Source organism: Danio rerio, chromosome 5 (assembly GCF_049306965.1).
Source record: "Danio rerio strain Tuebingen ecotype United States chromosome 5, GRCz12tu, whole genome shotgun sequence".
NCBI lineage: Eukaryota > Metazoa > Chordata > Actinopteri > Cypriniformes > Danionidae > Danio > Danio rerio.
The window spans coordinates 10,735,914-10,755,361 of NC_133180.1; the positions used below are offsets into that span (position 1 = coordinate 10,735,914).

The 19,448-nt window shown below is 37.9% G+C and overlaps 1 protein-coding gene across 2 annotated transcripts in view; it reads left to right on the plus strand.

Moving 5' to 3' along the window:
• The window catches only part of slc2a11b (solute carrier family 2 member 11b), a 31,475-nt gene that overhangs the window by 5,331 nt on the left and 6,696 nt on the right, over window positions 1-19,448 (plus strand). For both annotated transcript variants that reach the window (NM_001114430.1, XM_005165031.6), the window contains 8 exon segments: window positions 151-311; window positions 558-682; window positions 4,898-5,027; window positions 7,500-7,648; window positions 9,774-9,961; window positions 14,000-14,110; window positions 16,523-16,624; window positions 17,672-17,747. In NM_001114430.1, the coding sequence (NP_001107902.1) occupies window positions 151-311; window positions 558-682; window positions 4,898-5,027; window positions 7,500-7,648; window positions 9,774-9,961; window positions 14,000-14,110; window positions 16,523-16,624; window positions 17,672-17,747 (1,042 nt within the window).

A 19,448-nucleotide genomic window follows, 5' to 3' on the forward strand; every position in this document is an offset into this window, starting at 1 on the left:
ACCAATTAAGTTAACCGAATCGATTTGTGTTGGGACAAAATGAAGATATTTTGTGGAACCCAGCATTTGTTTGTCAGTGTATGACGCTGTTTTTTTAGTGAGCCAGTGTTTATTCCTCTCTCATACTGTATGTGTGTTTGTTTCTCTCAGGCTGTGCAGAACTTTATTAATCAGACCTGGACGGAGCGCTACAGCACTGAAATCTCCAGTGATATGTTAACCCTCCTCTGGTCCATCATCGTCTCCATCTTCACTATCGGTGGGCTTGTAGGAGCGTCTGTCGGAGGAACACTGGCTATTAGATTCGGAAGGTAAACTGAAGATCAAAATGCTGTAAAGGATATCATTAAATGTGCAGGCATCAGTTATGAAGATATTATACACTGTTGTTTGTTCAAATGACTTATTTAAAATGAGCTGAAACAACTCTTGAGCTTTTTGGGAGAAATTAATTGTTTTATGGTAACTGTTAACTTATTTCCTTCATGTTGTCCCAACACTAATGATTGTGTAGAACAAAGGATTTGTTTTACAGTGCTGAGCTGATTTTTTTTCAGGAAAGGGACTCTACTGTTCAACAACACCTTTGCTCTGTTGGCTGCTTTGTTCATGGGTTTAAGTTATCCTGCAAGCACTTTTGAGCTTTTAGTCATTGGACGCTTCCTGACAGGAGTAAACGCAGGTAAATTCAACACAAAATTTGAAGCACAACCATTTTAAACCACTTTGATGATGAGAAGAAATGTAAAAAATATGGACATTAGGTTGATTTCTGAAGGATGACTAGATTTCCATCCTAAAATGAAGTGACCTTTTTCAAAGTTTGCAAAAAAACACATTTACATTTACATTTAGTCATTTAGCAGACGCTTTTATCCAAAGCGACTTACAAATGAGGACAAGGAAGCAATTTACACAACTATAGGAGCAACAATGAATAAGTGTTATAGGCAAGTTTCAGGTCTGTAAAGTCTAAGAAGGAAAGCATTAGTAATTTTTTTTATTTATTTTAAATGTTTTTGGTACAGTTAGTGTGATATCCAGAGAGGCAATTGCAGATTAGGAAGTGAAGTGGAGACTAAATAGTTGAGTTTTTAGTCGTTTCTTGAAAATAGCGAGTGACTCTGCTGTTCTGATGCAGTTAGGGAGTTCATTCCACCAACTGGGCAGATTAAGCGTGAGCGTTCGCGAAATTTCTTCCCTCTTTGGGATGGAACCATGAGGCGACGTTTATTCACAGAATGCAAGTTTCTGGAGGGCACATAGATCTGCAGAAGCGAGAGCAGATAAGAAGGAGCAAAGCCAGAAGTTGCTTTGTAGGCAAACATCAGAGCTTTGAATTTGATGCGAGCAGCAACTGGCAGCCAGTGCAAACGGATGAGTAGCGGAGTGACATGTGCTCTTTTAGGTTCATTGAAGACCACTCGTGCTGCTGCGTTCTGGAGCAGCTGAAGAGGCTTGATAGAGTTAGCTGGAAGCCCAGCTAGTAGAGAGTTGCAGTAATCCAGTCTGGAGAGAACAAGAGCTTGAACAAGGAGTTGAGCTGCATGTTCAGATAAGAAAGGTCGGATCTTTCTGATGTTATAGAGTGCGAATCTGCACGATCGAGCAGTTCTAGAAATGTGGTCAGAGAAGTTAAGTTGGTCATCAATCATTACTCCAAGGCTTTTCACCATTTTGGATGCAATAACACAAAACAATTATTCAACAAATGCATGTCTATCGACTATTATTTTTGTAGCATTAAAAAACCAGTGTTGAGTAAAGTTACATGTAAAAGTAATATAATAAAATCTTGAGTCACTTAAAAAACTTAATTAAATATGTTACTTAAATATTCATTTAAGTAATGTGAATGTATTTTTTTTTACAGTTGCAATAACTTTAAGAGTAACTTTACTCAAAACTATAAAAAAAACACCTTAATTGACTGGAAAAATTTGTCTTTTTGCTGTTTTCATTACTTGTTTCTGATGCAATACTTCAAGATGTGCATAAAACTGGTGATGGAAACTACTGAAGTCTGGCATAATGATTATGAAATTCATATTGTATTTTAATATGTTAAAGGAATAATAAAAATAATACAAAAATGAAAAATAAAGCGCATATATACACTACCCGTCTAAAGTCTTGTCGTCAATCTCAGTTGTAAGAGCAAGAAATAATAACTAGTTGATCAGATTTTTTTAGATGAATCAGCTGTTGAACTGTATCCCAATCACCACAAATACTCAGAAGATCTATTGGAACCCGCATGATTCCCAAGATTCTTACAGAAATCAGTCAAGTTTGGTGAAGGAAAAATCATGGTTTGGGGTTACGTAGAGTCAGTATAGAGGCATGCGAGAGATCTGTAGAGTGGATGGCAACATCAACAGCCTAAAGCCTGGTTTATACTTCTGCGTCAAGTGACCGGCGTAACCCACGGCGCATGCAACGCCCGTAGCTGTGCATTTATACTTCTGCGCGCTGTCTCTGTTGGTCTGCATTAACACTTCCAAAACGCTAGTTGGCAGTGAGGTGTTAATGTGTCTCTGTGTCGAGTTTCTTCGCTGCTGTTTTGCTTTTCCTGAACACTTCCTGGATGTACAAGTGGCTCAAACTCGCTCATTTTGAGGCAGGAACCAGCGGACGTGCAACAACTTTAACTATGAGGTAAACACAAAACAAAACTTTCCATCTGAAGCTCCTTCACGGGACTCCACACTTGTAAACAATCGCTCCATCAGGCTCGCACCATTCGCGCGGCTCTCAGTCCCGCCGAGACTCGTCAGCGCTACGAAGCCGACCAATCACAGAGCTTGCGCTACGCGTCGTTGTGACGTGTGGTTACATTTTTTGAGAGGTGCACGTCAGCGACGGCCATGGCGTAGGGCTATGCGTCAGCGCTGTAGCATGCTCGTGCGTTTGACGCAGAAGTATAAATCAGCCTTTACGCCCCAATCACTTTAAATAAGTCACGTCAGGCGTTGCCGAACTGCATTGTGGATCCATCAGCTCCGCTTCAGAGGCGTTGGTTGCTGCAAAAGTTAGGACTTGCTCAACTTTTCAAGGGCCGACGGAAGCGTCAACCAATCAGATTGCTGTATGCAAACACACCAGCTAGACAGTGGCCTATTGCTGACTAATTTCATTGGCTGACGCTGCTATGAGGATCGCGTCAGCCCATACTTCAGACACGCCCTCTGTCAAGCGTTGACGATGAAGCCCTGTGTAAATGGGGCGTAAGGTATCAAGACATTTGTGCTGCCCATTACATTACAAACCATAGGAGAGGGTGACTTCTTCAGCAGGATAGTGTTTCTTCTCTTACCTCAACCTCCACATCAAAGTTCCTGAAAGCAAAGAAGGTCAAGGTGCTCCAGGATTGGCCAGCCCAGTCACCAGACATGAACGATGTGTGGATGCAGTCCTCCAAGCTCATGGGAGTCAGACACAATATTCATTCTTTTTCCAATGCAGCATGACTTTATATTCTATATTGTAAATTATTTCTGTTAAGTGAAAAGACTTTCATCTAAGCAAAGTCAGACCTTACTGACCTAATTAAATAATTAAAAATCAAGGCATGATCATATTTTATTTAGGTAAAATAAGCGTAATCTAGAGGCCTTTGCCTTTCATATAAGCCACTTCTGATACCAAATGATCAACTAGAAGACAAGTTATTATTTATTGATGGATAGGCGACAAGACTTTTGTCAGTTAGTGTATACAGTCTTTACACATCCTGTGAAAAATTCCTTGCTACTACTTTGTCTTCAACTGTTTAACGTTCAAATTATTTATAGATGTATATAAACAGATAATGTCTTGCAAAACTTACTACAGTTTAACTGTATACATATATAAAGTATAACACACACTGTTCAGTTTGGCAGGTTTATCTTTTTTGATTTCTTTTGGAGAAATCTCCTTTGACGTACGACTGCTTCTCACTCAGGGCTGTTTATGCTAATGAGGAAGAGATTGTCACCAGTGGGTGGGGCTTTCCACCTCTGAGAACATGTACAAAGAGAGAATGTCGATCAAAATGTTTCAGCAGTTTTTGGTCTTGATACCTCAGGCTGTTGATGTTGTCATCCACTCTGCAGATCTCTCACACGCCCCATACTAAATGTAACCCCAAACCACGATTTTTCCTTTACCAAACTTGACTGATTTCTATGAGAATCTTGGGTCCATGCTGGTTCCAGTAGGTCTTCTGCAGTATTTGTGATGATTGGGATGCAGTTCAACAGATGATTCATATGAAAAATCGACCTTCTGCCACTTTTCCAAATGATCAACAAGAATTCAAGTTATTATTTATAAAGATATAAAAATCACACTCGCAGAATTACTATATTATTTATTAATAAGGCACAGCCTTATGCTGGGTTCACACCTAAAGTGAATTTAGGTATTCCAGTAAATAACAAGTTGCAAAGTCACGTTTGCTGCGAATGTGTGGAATTCACCACAAGCAAGTCTTCTGCACAAGTTTAGCTTGATTGAATAATTTGTGAGGCAAAAACCATCCCGTAAGTAATGCTGTGTTCACACAAGACAAGACTGCTTCACTTGCTCTGGTTTACTCACGGGATGTTTTTCCCCTCATGCAATTTTTATGCATGTTTACAGTTGCATGGCAGTAATGTGTGTGCAAAGAGAGAATGTCGATCAAAATGTTTCTGCAGTTTTTATCACGTGCGATTATATAAAAATTTACTTTTACACTTTATATTCACACACTGTTGTCACACAACTGTTTAAACCCCTTATAAAAGTAATTTTTGCATAATAGGTGCCCTTTAAATCCCAAATTACTAAACAAACTTAAATGAATTAAAAAAGTCACAAAACATGTGCATTTCTATGTATTCAAATAACTGACCTTTGATTTTCTGAACAGGTATTGCGATATGTGTTCAGCCTCTGTACATTGGAGAAATTGCACCTCGGGCTCTGCGTGGAGCAATGGCCATGGGAACCTCCATCTTCATCACCGGAGGAATCCTGACAGGACAGGTTATGGGCCTCAAGTAAGAACAAAACTTGTGCTGTCTTGTAGATCTTGTAGATTATAGATCTTGTAGATGGTATATTATGATAGCAAGGTTGTGGGTTCAAATCAAAGGGAAAGCATGAACTGCTAACATTCCCAGTATGCTCACAGAATGTTTATATTTGGTTCGTAAAAATAACACAGTGGGTAAATGTGATTTGTTTGTTTGTTGGGAATCCAGTCATTTCAGTAGGAGCATTCATTTGATGGGGAAAAAACTATAATAATCACCCCACAAAATTCGCTCATGTTTAAGCTGGTCTTGTGAATTCACCACTCTTGCCAGCAGAAAGTAGATTGGTTTATAAATGACTGCTATGTGAGCAGAGCTTCATACTGAACAGCTCATACATACAAATGGACCTCTTTTACACATGAAATACTACTAATGTAATCGCAACATTTTTGTTTTGTTTTGGTTTTCCAAAGCATTTGCAAATGTATGTCCAAATTTCCAAAGTATGAAACAATTTGTATTTGCAGTTTTTAAATAGTGCAGCATCACACAAAAGCAAAAATAATCATGCATATTTGTCCAAGATTACTAATTACTAATTTGATCCTCATCTTAAAATGTCTGACAATGGGAGAGAAAGTCTCTTATTCTCACATAACGTATTCTTATAATTATTGTTTTAATGCAAAGCTGAATGTTTTCATTGTTAAACGATCCTTCAGAAATGACACTAATATGAATTTTTGGTGCTCTGTTATTTATATCAATTACTATTGCCGTTCAATTAATAGTTTGTGATTACCTACAGTAAAGTATATTCAATTCAATTCAATTCAGCTTTATTTGTATAGCGCTTTTACAATGTGGATTGTGTCAAAGCAGCTTCACATAAATGATCATAACAACTGGATCAGGGTAGTTCAGTTTTTAGTGTTTAAGTTCAGTTCAGTTTAGCTCAGTTCAGTGTGGTTTGAAGTCGTTATTGAGAGTCCAAACACTGAAGAGCAAATTCATCGATGAGTAGCTTTTCAGATCCTGAACCATGCAAGCCAGTGGCGACTGCGGAGAGGGAAAAAAACTTCAACAATAGGAGAGTGAAGAAAAAAAACCTTGAGAGAACCAGACTCAGTTGGGCACGACCATTTTAATTTCTCCGCTGGCCAAAAGTCTTGTGCAGAGCTGCAGTCTCAGCAGTGGAGGCTGGAAGCTGGCCTCAGCGAAGACTCGTCTGTCCCTGGAGCGTCACTGGAATCAGACTCATGCTCTCCACTCCCCCCATATATAGAAAATCCTTTCTGCCACAAAAAATGAGCAGGAAATTTGCATATTAAGATGATTGACAAAGAACTATTGGCAATGAAAATTCATTTTATCCAAGTTTTAGAAACAACAAATAATACCTTGACTTCTAGTTGATCATTTGGTATCAGAAGTGTCTTATATGAAAGGCAAAGGCCTCTAGATTACGCTTATTTTACCAAAATAAAATATGATTGTGTCTTAATTTGTAACTATTTAATTAGGTCAGTAAGGTCTGACTTTACTTAGACAAAAGTCTTTTCACTTAACAGAAATAAAGTACAGTGTAGAATATAAAGTCATGGTGCAGTGGAAAAAGAATGAATATTGTGTATGACTCCCATGAGCTTGGAGGACTGCATCCATACATCTCTGCAATGACTCAACTTATTAATGAAGTCATCTGGAATGGCAAAGAAAGCGTTCTTGCAGGACTCCCAGAGTTCATCAAGATTATATCAGACATGCTCAATAATGTTCATGTCTGGTGACTGGGCTGGCCAATTCTGGAAAACCTTGACCTTCTTTGCTTTCAATTTGCCCTCTCCTGTGGTTTGTAATGAAATGGGCAGCACAAATGTCTTGATACCTCAGGCTGTTGATGTTGCCATCCACTGCAAATCTCTCGCACCCCCCCATACTAAATGTAACCCCAAACCACGATTTTTCCTTCACCAAACTTGACTGATTTCTATGAGAATATTGTGCCCATGCAGGTTCCAGTAGGTCTTCTGCAGTATTTGTTATGATTGGGATGCAGCTCAACAGATGATTCATCAGAAAAAATCTGCCTTCTGCCACTTTTCCAAATGATCAACAAGAATTCAAGTTATTATTTATAAAGATATAAAAATAACACTCGCAGAATTACTATATTATTTATTAATAAGGCACAGCCTTATTCTGGGTTCACACCTAAAGTGAATTTAGGTATTCCAGTAAATAACAAGTTGCAAAGTCACGTTTGCTGCGAATGTGTGGAATTCACCACAAGCAAGTCTTCTGCACAAGTTCAGCTTGATTGAATAATTTGTGAGGCAAAAACCATCCTGTAAGTAATGCTGTGTTCACACAAGACAAGACTGCTTCACTTGCTCTGGTTTACTCATGGGATGTTTTTCCCCTCATGCAATTTTTATGCATGTTTACAGTTGCATGGCAGTAATGTGTATTGTTGTTGTTTGTGTATGTCAGAGAATTGTTAGGAAAGGATGAGTACTGGCCGATCCTCTTGTCCACCATCTGTATTCCAGCCGTCCTGCAGCTTCTGACTCTGCCCTGGTTCCCGGAGAGCCCTCGATACCTGCTCATCGACCGAGGGGACGACATCGCCTGCCAGAAGGGTACAAACACTTTCATAACTCTTTGCATTGAGGATATATTTATTTTATGGTTAAAAACATAGTGGGCCCTATCATACACCCGGCACAATGTGGCGCAAGGCGCTGCGCAATAGTCTTTTGGTAGTTTAAGCTTGGCGCAAGAGTTGTTTTGAGGCGTTGCGCTACGCTGTTTAAATAGCAAATATATTAGCGCTCATTTGTGTGGCCATAGGTGTTCTGGTCTAAAAAGGAAGGCGTTCTGAGGCGGACCGCTGGCGCGTTGCTATTTTGAGAAACTATAATAGATTTTACATTAGACCAAAACTAACCCGGTCTAAACTCAGTTGCGCCTCGCTTACACACTGCTTAATACGCACAAGAGAGCAATAGGCAAACATCTTTACATATGAAAAAAATTAAATATTAAGGATATATATAGGATATAATAAGAATAGATATAGGATATAAATATAAAGGATTAAAATATTACAAAACATATTATTTTCTAGCCTACATAAATATGAAAAATCACTGCTTTTTTGTCTTCTTCATCTCGGGAGGCTTTTTCAGTTCATTTATAACAATTTGCTTTTGTATAATGTTATTATTATTAGCAGTATTATTTATTATATCCATATTTATATTTGGTTTATTAAAAACAAGCTTAGAATTGCCCATCTGTCAGGTTTTAGACCATATGGGGCACAGCATGTGTTTTAGGATATAACTCAGGTTTTTGAGCACATTTTGTTATTATTGTTCATTTATTAGTTTGCTGGAAATTAGAACTGAATTTAGAAATAGTTTTGAAACTAATATTTGCGCTTAACAAACAAAAGTATTTATTTATAGACTAATTGATGTCTGTGCGTAAAGGTTTCCCTATCCAAGAGCGAATGCGAATGTGAAAGTGATCCATTACCTCTCATTCTCATTTCTGTTAAAAACTGTTAACTGTTAACTGTTTGCTTGTGAAAAGCTCATTTTTTCCACTTAGACTTACTTTGCGTCCTGTAAATTGCGAATGCGCTCTTGGCGCGACGCAGCTAGGTCTTAAAGGGAATGGGAGATGAGACTCTAATTGGTTTACTCTCAAAACACAACTATAACTCATTAAGAAAATAAACTCAACCCTTTTAGACCATGCGCCGCGGTGCAAGGCAGATTTCCCATCCTTAAATTAGCAAAAACACATCCTGACACGCCCTGAAAGCGTTTGCGCCCTGCGTTTTGCGCTCTGCGCATGGACCGTCAAAATAGAGCCCAGTATGTTAAACAGTCAACATAAAACACGAGATTGAAATATAATCTAATTTTCACATGGTTTACTAATACAAACTTGACCAAAATGCTTCATGTAATAATTAAGTGATACCTCCGCTGCTGAGACTACAGCTCTGCACAAGACATTTGACCAGCGGAGATATTAAAATGGTCGTTCCCAACTGAGTCTGGTTTCTCTCAAGGTTTTTTTTCTTCACTTTCGACATTTTGTGAAGTTTTTTTTCCCTCTCCGATGTCGCCACTAGCTTACATGGTTTGGAATCGGTAGAGCTATGCATCGATGGATCTGCTCTCCAGTGTTTAGTGATTATTAAACCACACTGAACTGAGCTAAACTGAACTGAACTTAAACACTAAAAACTGAACTACCCTGTACTAATTTACTATGATCTTTTATGTGAAGCTGCTTTGACACAATCTACATTGTTAAAGCGCTATACAAATAAAGCTGAATTGAATTGAATGCCGCTAAGATGAAACAAAACTGAGATATTTTTAATCAAATAATAAATGAGTAAAGATAAAGCAGATGATCAAAAACCAACTAAACAATACATCATCTATCTCCAGCTTGTTTCCAACATATTTTCCTGGCAAAAAAAAGTCATGAGTCACATTCAAACTCATGATTGCTTTTGAAAGGAAGACGATGTTCTCAACTCAGTCGCGCATAATCACAAAATCGAAGCGTCTGAAGCATAAAATCTCATTGCAATGATCACCCTTGAACGGATGTCATGATGTGCACTCAGTAGGGAGCTAAACTGAAGCCGTTGAGCCATAAGAGCCAACAACAGAATGCCAGAAGAAGAGTATCTCGTGAGTCAAGGAATGCTATGCCTCTATTCTGTTTTTCCCTCAGCTCTAATGTGGTTCCACGGCCAGGATAAGTACCACGGAGAAATGGAGGACATTGAAAGAGAAAGGGTCAGCGCTCTCGGCATTAAACCCAAAAAGCCTTGGGAGCTTTTTACGGACAGAAGTATCCGCTGGCAGCTCCTCACTCTCGTGGTGATCCACACGTCCCAGCAACTCAATGGCATTAATGCGGTGTGTATCTCATTCAGACACCAAAAAACCCCACTACTCTTGAAAAAATTATGTCTGTTCAAGCTACTTATTTAAAATGTATTTATTTATTTATTTGACATGGACATCACAATTACACTGGAAAACCAAATGTATTTGTTTAAGTGTTTAACAAACTTGCTAATTCTCAACACCTGTCAACAGGAGGCTTAAAAATTGACACAACATTACAATTTTTTACATAAAATTACTGCAGGCAAAAGCAAAGGCGACATGATCCAACCAACTAACAGTAGACTATTTGTGCAAACACGGCTGTTTTGTTAACCACTTTTTATGAGCACTACTAAAAATATTGATATTACTTTTTGATTTTAAGCTAACCGGTAAATCATTCCACAGTTTGGCTCCCTTTACAGAGAAGACAGATTGACCAAATGAGCTGAAAAACACAATTCTTTTTTTTTTTTTTTTTTTGGGAAAATTTAATCGTTTTATGTTGAATCCACTTAAGTTTGTAAAAACTAATAAGTTAACTTAATTCCTTCATGTTGGCCCAACACAAATCTATCATGTGGAGTCCAGCATTTTACACAGTGTACCCTGTAAACAAAAAAACACTACAGAAACCTTCAGAGAAGGTATAACTGTGCTTTTTACCAATGTTACAGTCCCTACTTAAAGAAGACTCGTGATCCTTAGACAAAGTAACATTAATAAACAATGGCCAAAGTGCTCCAACCAAATTATTTATTAACAAAGTAATCAGCAAAACAGTCCAAAACCTTGAGAGATGGGGAGCCCAACAACATATTAAACAAACAACCAAACCTAAAGCAAACCACGGAGAATGAAGTTCTGCACAAGACTTTTGGCCAGCGGAGAAATTAAAATGGTCGTGCCCAACTGAGTCTGGTTCTCTCAAGGTTTTTTTTCTTCACTCCCATCAGGTGAAGTTTTTTTTCCTCTCCGCTGTCGCCACTGCCTCGCATGGTTCAGGATTGGTAGAGCTACGCATCGATGAATTTGCTCTTCAGTGTTTGAACTCTCAGTAATGATTAAATCACACTGAACTGAGCTAAACTGAACTGAACTGAACTTAAACACTAAAACCTGAACCACACTGTTCCAGTTACTGAACCACACTGTTCCAGTTACTATGACCATTTATGTGAAGCTGCTTTGACACAATCTACATTGTAAAAGCGCTATACAAATAAAGCTGAATTGAATTGAATTGAATTAAAGCAGGTGGGACTCCCCACTCCAATCTGAAGTCAAAAAGAACACAACACTTAAGGATTTTTTGGGACAACTAAATTTGTGGGTGGTGCGGTAGCTCAGTGGGTAGCACTGTCACCTCACAGCAAGAAGGTTGCTGGTTCGAGCCCCGGCTGAGTCAGTTGGCATTTCTGTGTGGAGTTTGCATGCTTTTCCTGTATTCGGGTGCTCTGGTTTGCCCCACAGTCCAAAGACATGCGTTATAGGTGAATTGAGTAAGCTAAATTAGCCGTAGTGTATGAGTGTGTGTGTGAACACTAGATTTTATTGGTGTTTTCCAGTGCTGGGTTGTGGCTGGAAGGGCATACGCTGTGTAAAATAAAAGTTGATAAGTTGGCGGTTCATTCTGCTGTGGTGACCCCTGATAAATAAAGGGACTAATGAAAATGAATGAATAAACTAAATTTGTTGAGTTAGATCAAACCATTGGCGTTGGGACAACATGAATGAATTGTGGCAATTTTTTTTACATTTTAGAAAATGTCAGTGCAAATATATCAAAACTTACATTTTGATTAGTAATATGCATTGCTAATTTAATTTTGACACAATTAAAGGGGATTGTTTTTCACATCCTATTGGTTTTAACATGCCAAAACTAGAAAGCAAATAATGAAAACATTAGAGACCCAAAGGATCATTACAGCTTAAAACCAATATAATTTCTATTACAGTCATTAAAATAATTTCCAATTGTACGATAGTTTCTATAATTTTCTTTTCAGCAGGGCCAGAAACAACAGCTTCAGATTAATAGCTTGCAACATAAAAAAAGATTAGCCTTGACTGCTGATGTGTGCTCTATTAAAACAGAAGAAAAAAAAAAAAAACAGGCCATCCCTCTGAACCGGCATGTGACTGGCCTGCTGTGGATTAAACCCTGATCTTTTCTTAACAGCAAATGATTATTGAAGGGATGAAATATGAAATCACAAAGAGTTTTGCTTTGATTCTGTGAAGTTTATCTCGGCTGACTATCATGGGCGTGAAGGAGATTTTGCACACATATTTAAAAGCTTGCTAATTGTCATGTGAGGTAGCAGAGCTGCAAGACCAATGCTGAATCATGCACAGCAAGTACTTTTAGAAACTTGTGGAGAATTGGAAAAATAGGTATTATTATTAACATTTAAACATTAAGAACTGCTAAAATAAACACACAGCGGAAAAAATAAGTATTTAACGTGTCACCATTTTTCTGGTGCCGTTGACTTGAAATTTACCCTGGATGTTGGTAACAACGAAAGATATTCATATATGCAAAGCAAACAAGTCTAATTAGTTTACTAATTAAGTCATGCGTAATAAAACAAAATGACGCAGGGAAAAAGTATTAAACACATGAAGAAAGGAAGTGTAGAAAGGAAGTGAAGGCCCAGACAGCAGCTGAAATCTCTCAGTAGTTCTTCAGCAACCCTCTGCCCTTCCTCACTGTAAATGAATATTAGCTGCTTCAGTCCAACATCTACATTAGCAGGATGATGAAGATGAAACCAGCGTGGACATTTCAGCAAGACAATGATCCAAAACACAGCCAAGAAAACTCTCAAATGCTATCAGAGAAAGAAAATCAAGCTGTAGAATGGCCCAGCCAATAACCTGACCTGAATCCAATTAAAAATATAAAATAGAGATCAGATTTGATAGAGGAGATTTTAAATCTGCTTCTATTCCATGTCTACAGCTCCTTTAGAAATATTATTTCCAGGAAAAAAAAACATGACGTGTTTAATACTTATTTTCCTAGCTGTAACCTTTAAAATGTAGAAACAATAAGTTACATAAACTGAACCCATCTCTTACAAAAATTAACCATGGAATTACCACAGTAGAACATGGATATAGTGCTGATCACTGAGCCACCATGCCGCCCAAACACACATTTAAACGATGACAGATTTACTTCAGATTTACTAAATAAAAAAGTTTGTCGAGGTTTGTTTTTTACAGGTGGTTTGTCAAAACTATTCACATTTGCACATTTGCACCAGACACTTTCTTAGAATCAATCAATATTTTCAATAAAAAAAATAAAAAAAAACATTGTGCATTTATGAAGTGTTCCTCACACAAGTGAGTGGGCTTGACAAACCACCTGTAGAAACATTCGCTCTCTCTATAAAATAGAGAATATATAAAATTAAATATAAAATTGAATTCTCTGAGCACATACAGTTGCTTTGTATAATTAGCACTTCTTGTGTGTATTGCCTCTTCAAGTTCATCCATTTATAAAGCACATTTAAAAACAGTCACAAAACTGACCAAAGTGCTGTACATAAGTCACAGTAAAATAAAAACTCAGAAAAAATGAAAATAAAAAAATGAAGCAAGCAGTAGTAATAAAATAATACTAAAAAGCCAAGCTAAATAGGTAGATTTTTAAGAGGGATTTAAAAATTCATAGTAATGGAGCCATTCTAATCTCAAAGGGCAAAGTGTTCCATAACCGAGGACCCGCCACAGAGAAAGCTCTGTCCCCTCTAATTTTCAGTCTGGACTGAGGAACTAAAAGAAGATTTTGATCACTTGACCTAAGAGATCTTATTCTTGAATCGCTGAATGCCTCCTCAGTTATTAGTCACTTTAGACAAAATCATCTGCTAAATGACTAAATGGAAATGTTTCACAATGGTAACTAGACAGAATTGATACAAACGAGCATGGCTTTGGCAAGCTACTGTATGTAAAGTGTTTCTTTTAAGTATTCAGTTTAACTCTCTCATATACTGTCCGAGTTATTGTGACCCCTATTGAAAACGATTTTTCTGCCATCAGATTTATTTCTATGCAGACTACGTGTTCACCCAGGCTGGGATTCCAGATGACAAGATTCCTTATGCTACAGTGGGAACCGGAGCCTGCGAGTGCATCACTGCACTGACCTGCGTAAGTGGAGATTTATCCCTTCAGTTATTTATCTCAGAACCCATGACTAATCCAAGAATCCAAGGCCAAAGGAATAACACAAAAATATGTCAGGTTTATATTATAACATTTATTGCTAGGTTATTGTCACAGTTGGGTTAGGGAAAGGACGAGGACTTGCAAAACTAAAATGGGTATTTATCAATTGTAAAAATAAAACAAAAAGGCAACAAAAACATAACTAAAAGACAAAAAACAGACTTGGCTGGGCTGGAAGAGAAGTTCAGGACAAGGCAGGAACATGAAGAACTGGCACGGGAAAGCAGACAAGAGGAAGCTATAAACAAGAGCAAATTGGCAAACAAGTGAACATAATAAACTATGGGTTAACAACGAGGGTGGGACAAGACAATAGACAGGAGAACACATGACACAAGGACAACATACGAGCCAGGGGATCACATCAAACAGAACTAGAACACGCAGCCGATGAGAGAACCCATTATCTGCGTGTTCACATGAAACAAAACACTAAAGCATGTGGCCACAGTGTGAACACCAAGCTACGTGCTTTACACAACACCAACAGAAGAACGTAAGACAGGAGAACATGATAAATGAAAACATCTACTGTGCATTCACACATGCAATGTGCATGTTCCATCTCATGGCCAACTAAAAACCAAAACCAACTAGACTGAGGCACTCGGAATAAAACAGTATGCCGCTGACAAATCAAACACGAGAGCAAGCGAGCACGCATGAACCGAGCCACTACAAAGACAAGAAAATGCGGCCTTTTCGAGACCACACATTAGAAACAATGACAAGAGACAGAGACTAAGACAGAATATAAGTGCTCGACCCATGAAAACTCGAGTCGAGCACAACATAATAGACAAGACAGGACAAGTGTCTGGACTCCAAAACAAGAATCAACAAGACTGAAGTGGCACAGTCCTGACAGGTTGTTGTTCAAACTCTGCAGATTATCGAGTCAGTCATTCAATCTATTTGTTTATCTAAATGAGTGTAAACATATATTCATTTGATTTTGTATTTAATTATATCATTGAATAATATGCTAATGTTTAGATGATTTGTGTACAAATCATCTAAACTGTATATATTAACAACACTGCCGTGGAGACTGTACAGCAGATAAAATTCCTGGGGGTCCATGTTACTGAGAAACTGACTTGGTCTCTCCATACCACTTGTCTTGCGAAGAAAGCGCACCAGCGACTGCACTTTCTGAGAAGGTTGAAAAGAGCACACCTCAGCCAATCAATCCTCACAACTTTTTTACAGAGGAGCTGTTGAGAGTGTTCTTACTAATGGCAACTCCCTTTGGTATGCGAATAGCAGTGTGTCTCACAAGAACACTATTAAGAGGATCATAAAGTCAGCTGAAAGGTCTGTTGGAGTCAAAATTACATCTATCGAGGAACTTTATCAACGACGTTGTCTGTCTAGGGCAAATAATATTTTAGGGGATCCAACCCACCCTGGTCATAGCCTGCTCTCACTCATGCCATCCATCAGGCAGGCGTTACAGAAGCCTGAGGAGCAAATCAGTGCGGTTTCGAGAGTTTTTATCCTGTCATTATAAGACTTTTGAATAATACCATTTCTTAAGCATTGTTGATAGCTAGTGTTAAAAATAAATCAATAAATTTGTTAAACTAGCATAAATTGTTTATTTTACAACAAATGATGAAATAGGTATTTAAGTATTAAGTTATTCTCTTCAGAGATTTAAAAAAAATAGGTTATATCTTATATAATTATATTTTTATATTTTTATGGAATAATAAAAGCTTATTTATCATGTTAGGATTTTATATTGTTTGTATAGTGATGTTTTTTTATGTTCTTGTTGGGTCTGTTGCAATGTAATTTCGTTCTGCATTACAATTCTATTGTGATGTGTTGAATGACATAAATAAAGGAAACTGAAACTGAAATAAATCAAGGAAACTGAAAACTACATTACAGTTTGTAAAGTATTATTTTCTGCATTTTAGTAGATGTATTATATGAAAGATCTGTTGTAGTTTTTTTCACCAAACAAGTGGTTTTTAATTGGATTTCTATTGTTAAAAATTAATAAAAGTGAAAGGTATTATTATTTGTATTTATTTGTTAGGTCTTCAGAACTCTCAAAATCATTCTGCATAAATCCGCAATTGATTTATTCATTTTAACTCAATTTTGAACAGGCATAGCAAAAAAAAAAAAAAAGTCTGTTTGATTCTGTCTGGCCCTGTTTATTGGCACTGCAGATTATGAACATCCAAAGATATGATTCCTACATGACCAAATCTGACCTCACAAACTGTTCTCCAGGCTTAGAATGATATGTTTAGACCGTTTATGTACCAGATTAAAAAACAAATTGTTTCAAAAACATCTTGTGTGTGTGTGTTTCAGGGTCTTCTGATCGAGTCTTTGGGAAGAAGAGCTCTTATTATCGGAGGTTATACTCTGATGAGCGTGTGCTGCATTTGTTTCACCATCGCACTCACTTTTCAGGTTTGTAGTGACTTAGAAATTCTCAATATTAAATATACTCTACTAATAAACTATAAAAGTCCCTTTAAAGTGTGTATGAATCAGAAGCTACGACTGGCTTTTATTCCGTATTGTGACGCAGTTTCTTGAGAAACAGAATATTAAATGTGAAAACGATGGGCGTGGCTTGTTTTTTCTACTGCGAGCTGATTGGATGTAGCAAAGTAGGCATTTTATTCAGAAAGATCTGGAAACAGGTTTTAGGAAAGTTTTTTAAGCTTAACAGACCCCTCCTGCTCACCATTTCTGTTTGTTGTCAAAATTGAGAGCTGGAGGAGTGTGGTTCAATATGTTAGCCTCAGACAGATGTAATCTGAGAATTTAAAAACTAGCAATGTGAGCTAACAAAGTTAATACGCTTAGTTGTGGTTTCAGTTGTTCTTCGGGTGTATTCTATGGTGTTTGCTGTGTGGTATAGTAGGATAGTATGGTTTGTGATCTCAAAGTCTGCATAAAAACAAAATTTATGTTTATTTTGCTAGCGAACATTGTTAGTCTTAAAATAAACATTTAATAGGCCACGCCCCTTTCAAGCATTAAGCTGCGGTCACACTGGGCTTTTCCTCCCATAGACTTCCATTCATACGCATGCGAATGCATCAGACCGGAAACGCAAGGTCATGTGTCAGGTTTTGCAGGTTGCTGCGGGGCAAATGTCAAGCTTGGTGAACTCTGACCTGTGAAAATGCATCACATCACTTGACTGCGTGAGACCAATCGAGGATCAAACAGGACAGAAATTTAAAACATGGAGCAATCGCTCACTTTTTTTGATGTCTTGGAAATACATCATCACACCATACCTGTCATCATTGTCAACAATTACGGAAATGGGGTAGCATTATGGGAGTTTTCCGGGAGAAATAACAAAACGGGAGGGTGGAGGGAGATGGTTGTTAAATAAGTGTTGGCAGGTATGCATCATACTGAAACAAAAGTTTTAATAAAATTGCCAACTAAACATTTAAAATCTGAACAAAAAATGATGTTTGTTTTTTTCCCTCATAGGATTCAAGCCCTTGGGTTCCCTACCTTAGTATGGTCTGTGTTTTGGCCTTCATCCTCAGTTTTGGCCTTGGTCCAGGTAAATGAGTTAAAAATAAAGAAAAAAAAAACAAAGATAGAAAATTTCACATAACTTATGAATGTTTTAGCGTTAATACAAACTGTGTATTTTTCCTAAATTGTTGTATTAAGGTTAACTGACATGCACTCTTAAAGGAATAGTTCACCCAAAACTGAAAATTCTATCATTATTTACTCCCAGTTCGTTTTTACAAACCCTTATGAGTTGCTTTCTTTTGTTGAACACAAAAGAAGTTATTATAAGGAATATTTGAATGTAATGTAATGTGTATTTATATAGTGCATTTATTGTGTATGGCCATACACCGAAACCATTCACTGTCATGAGAGAGGTCTCTCCACACCATCAGTGTGCAGCATCCACTTGGATGATGCAATGGCAGCCAAATGACAACCAATTTGTTCAGGACACCGGGGTTACACCCCTAGTCGTTACGAGAAGTGCCATAGGATTTTTAATGACCACATAGAGTCAGGACCTCTGTTGAACGTCTCATCTGAAAGACGGCGCTCACTGACAGTATAGTGTCCCCTTCACTATACTGGGGCATTAGGACTCATAGACAACAATTTGAGCGCCCCCTGCTGACCTCACTAACACCACAGCAACCTAGTTTTTCCATGTGGTCTCCCATGTTGGAAACCAGTTGCCATTGACTTCCATAGTATTTCTTTTCTTACAGTAGATGCCAACAGTTATCATTTATCCAATGATCTTCAAAATATGTTCATTTGTGTTCAGCATAAAAGAGAGACTCATAAAAGTTTATAACCTCATGTGGGTGATTAAATAGTGAGTGAAATGTTTGTGTGAACTACTATCTCTTTAAAGGGCCAGGAAGAAGAAAAGATGCCTTTTTACAGTGATGGCAAATATTTTGTGGCCGCCAAATATCCTTTTAGTGAAGATTAGTGAATTTTTTCATAGTTCTAAAACACCTTTTTTCCAATGTAAAGGAACCTTGTGGAAGGAATGGGTTTCTTTTAGGGCTGCACGATATTGGAAAAATCTGACATTTCGACATCTTGTGTTTCTGTGATATACATTGCAATGTGAATACAGCTTTATTTGGAAAAAAATCTTCATTTTAGATGGATTAGGATGGTTATAAAGAGGAGTAAATCTCAAATAATATATAACAGATTAGGCTTGGGCAGTATCCAACTTTTGATATTGTCAAACCTCCCTATTTTACCTTGGTATCCGGTATTACCGTGCATAATAAAAAAATTATGACGTAAGGCTCAGACAGCGCCACCAAACTGTTGGCTTGTGCCTAAACCATTCAGAAACTGAATACCTTATATGTGACCTTAGGTTCGCAGTCCTGTTTGTCTTGTTCGTATTAGAGATCTGCAAAGGATGCTCGCTCTCATTCACACACACACACACACACACACACACACAGAGTACCAAGCGACACACAGCACCAAGCTCCCTCTATCTCTCTCTCTCATTCACACACACACACACACACACACACACACACAAAGAGAGCACCAAGCGACACAGCTTCACGCTCTCTCTCATTCACACACACACACACACACACACACGCATAAACAAACAGGTCTAACAATATTGTTAGACCGCACGCCCGCTCCCTTTCAAATTACACCAGAGTTACCGACCGCTCCTGCATTTTTTTTCCGGAAATTTACCCCCGCACCGCAAGAAATCTGGTCGGGTCCTGCAGTG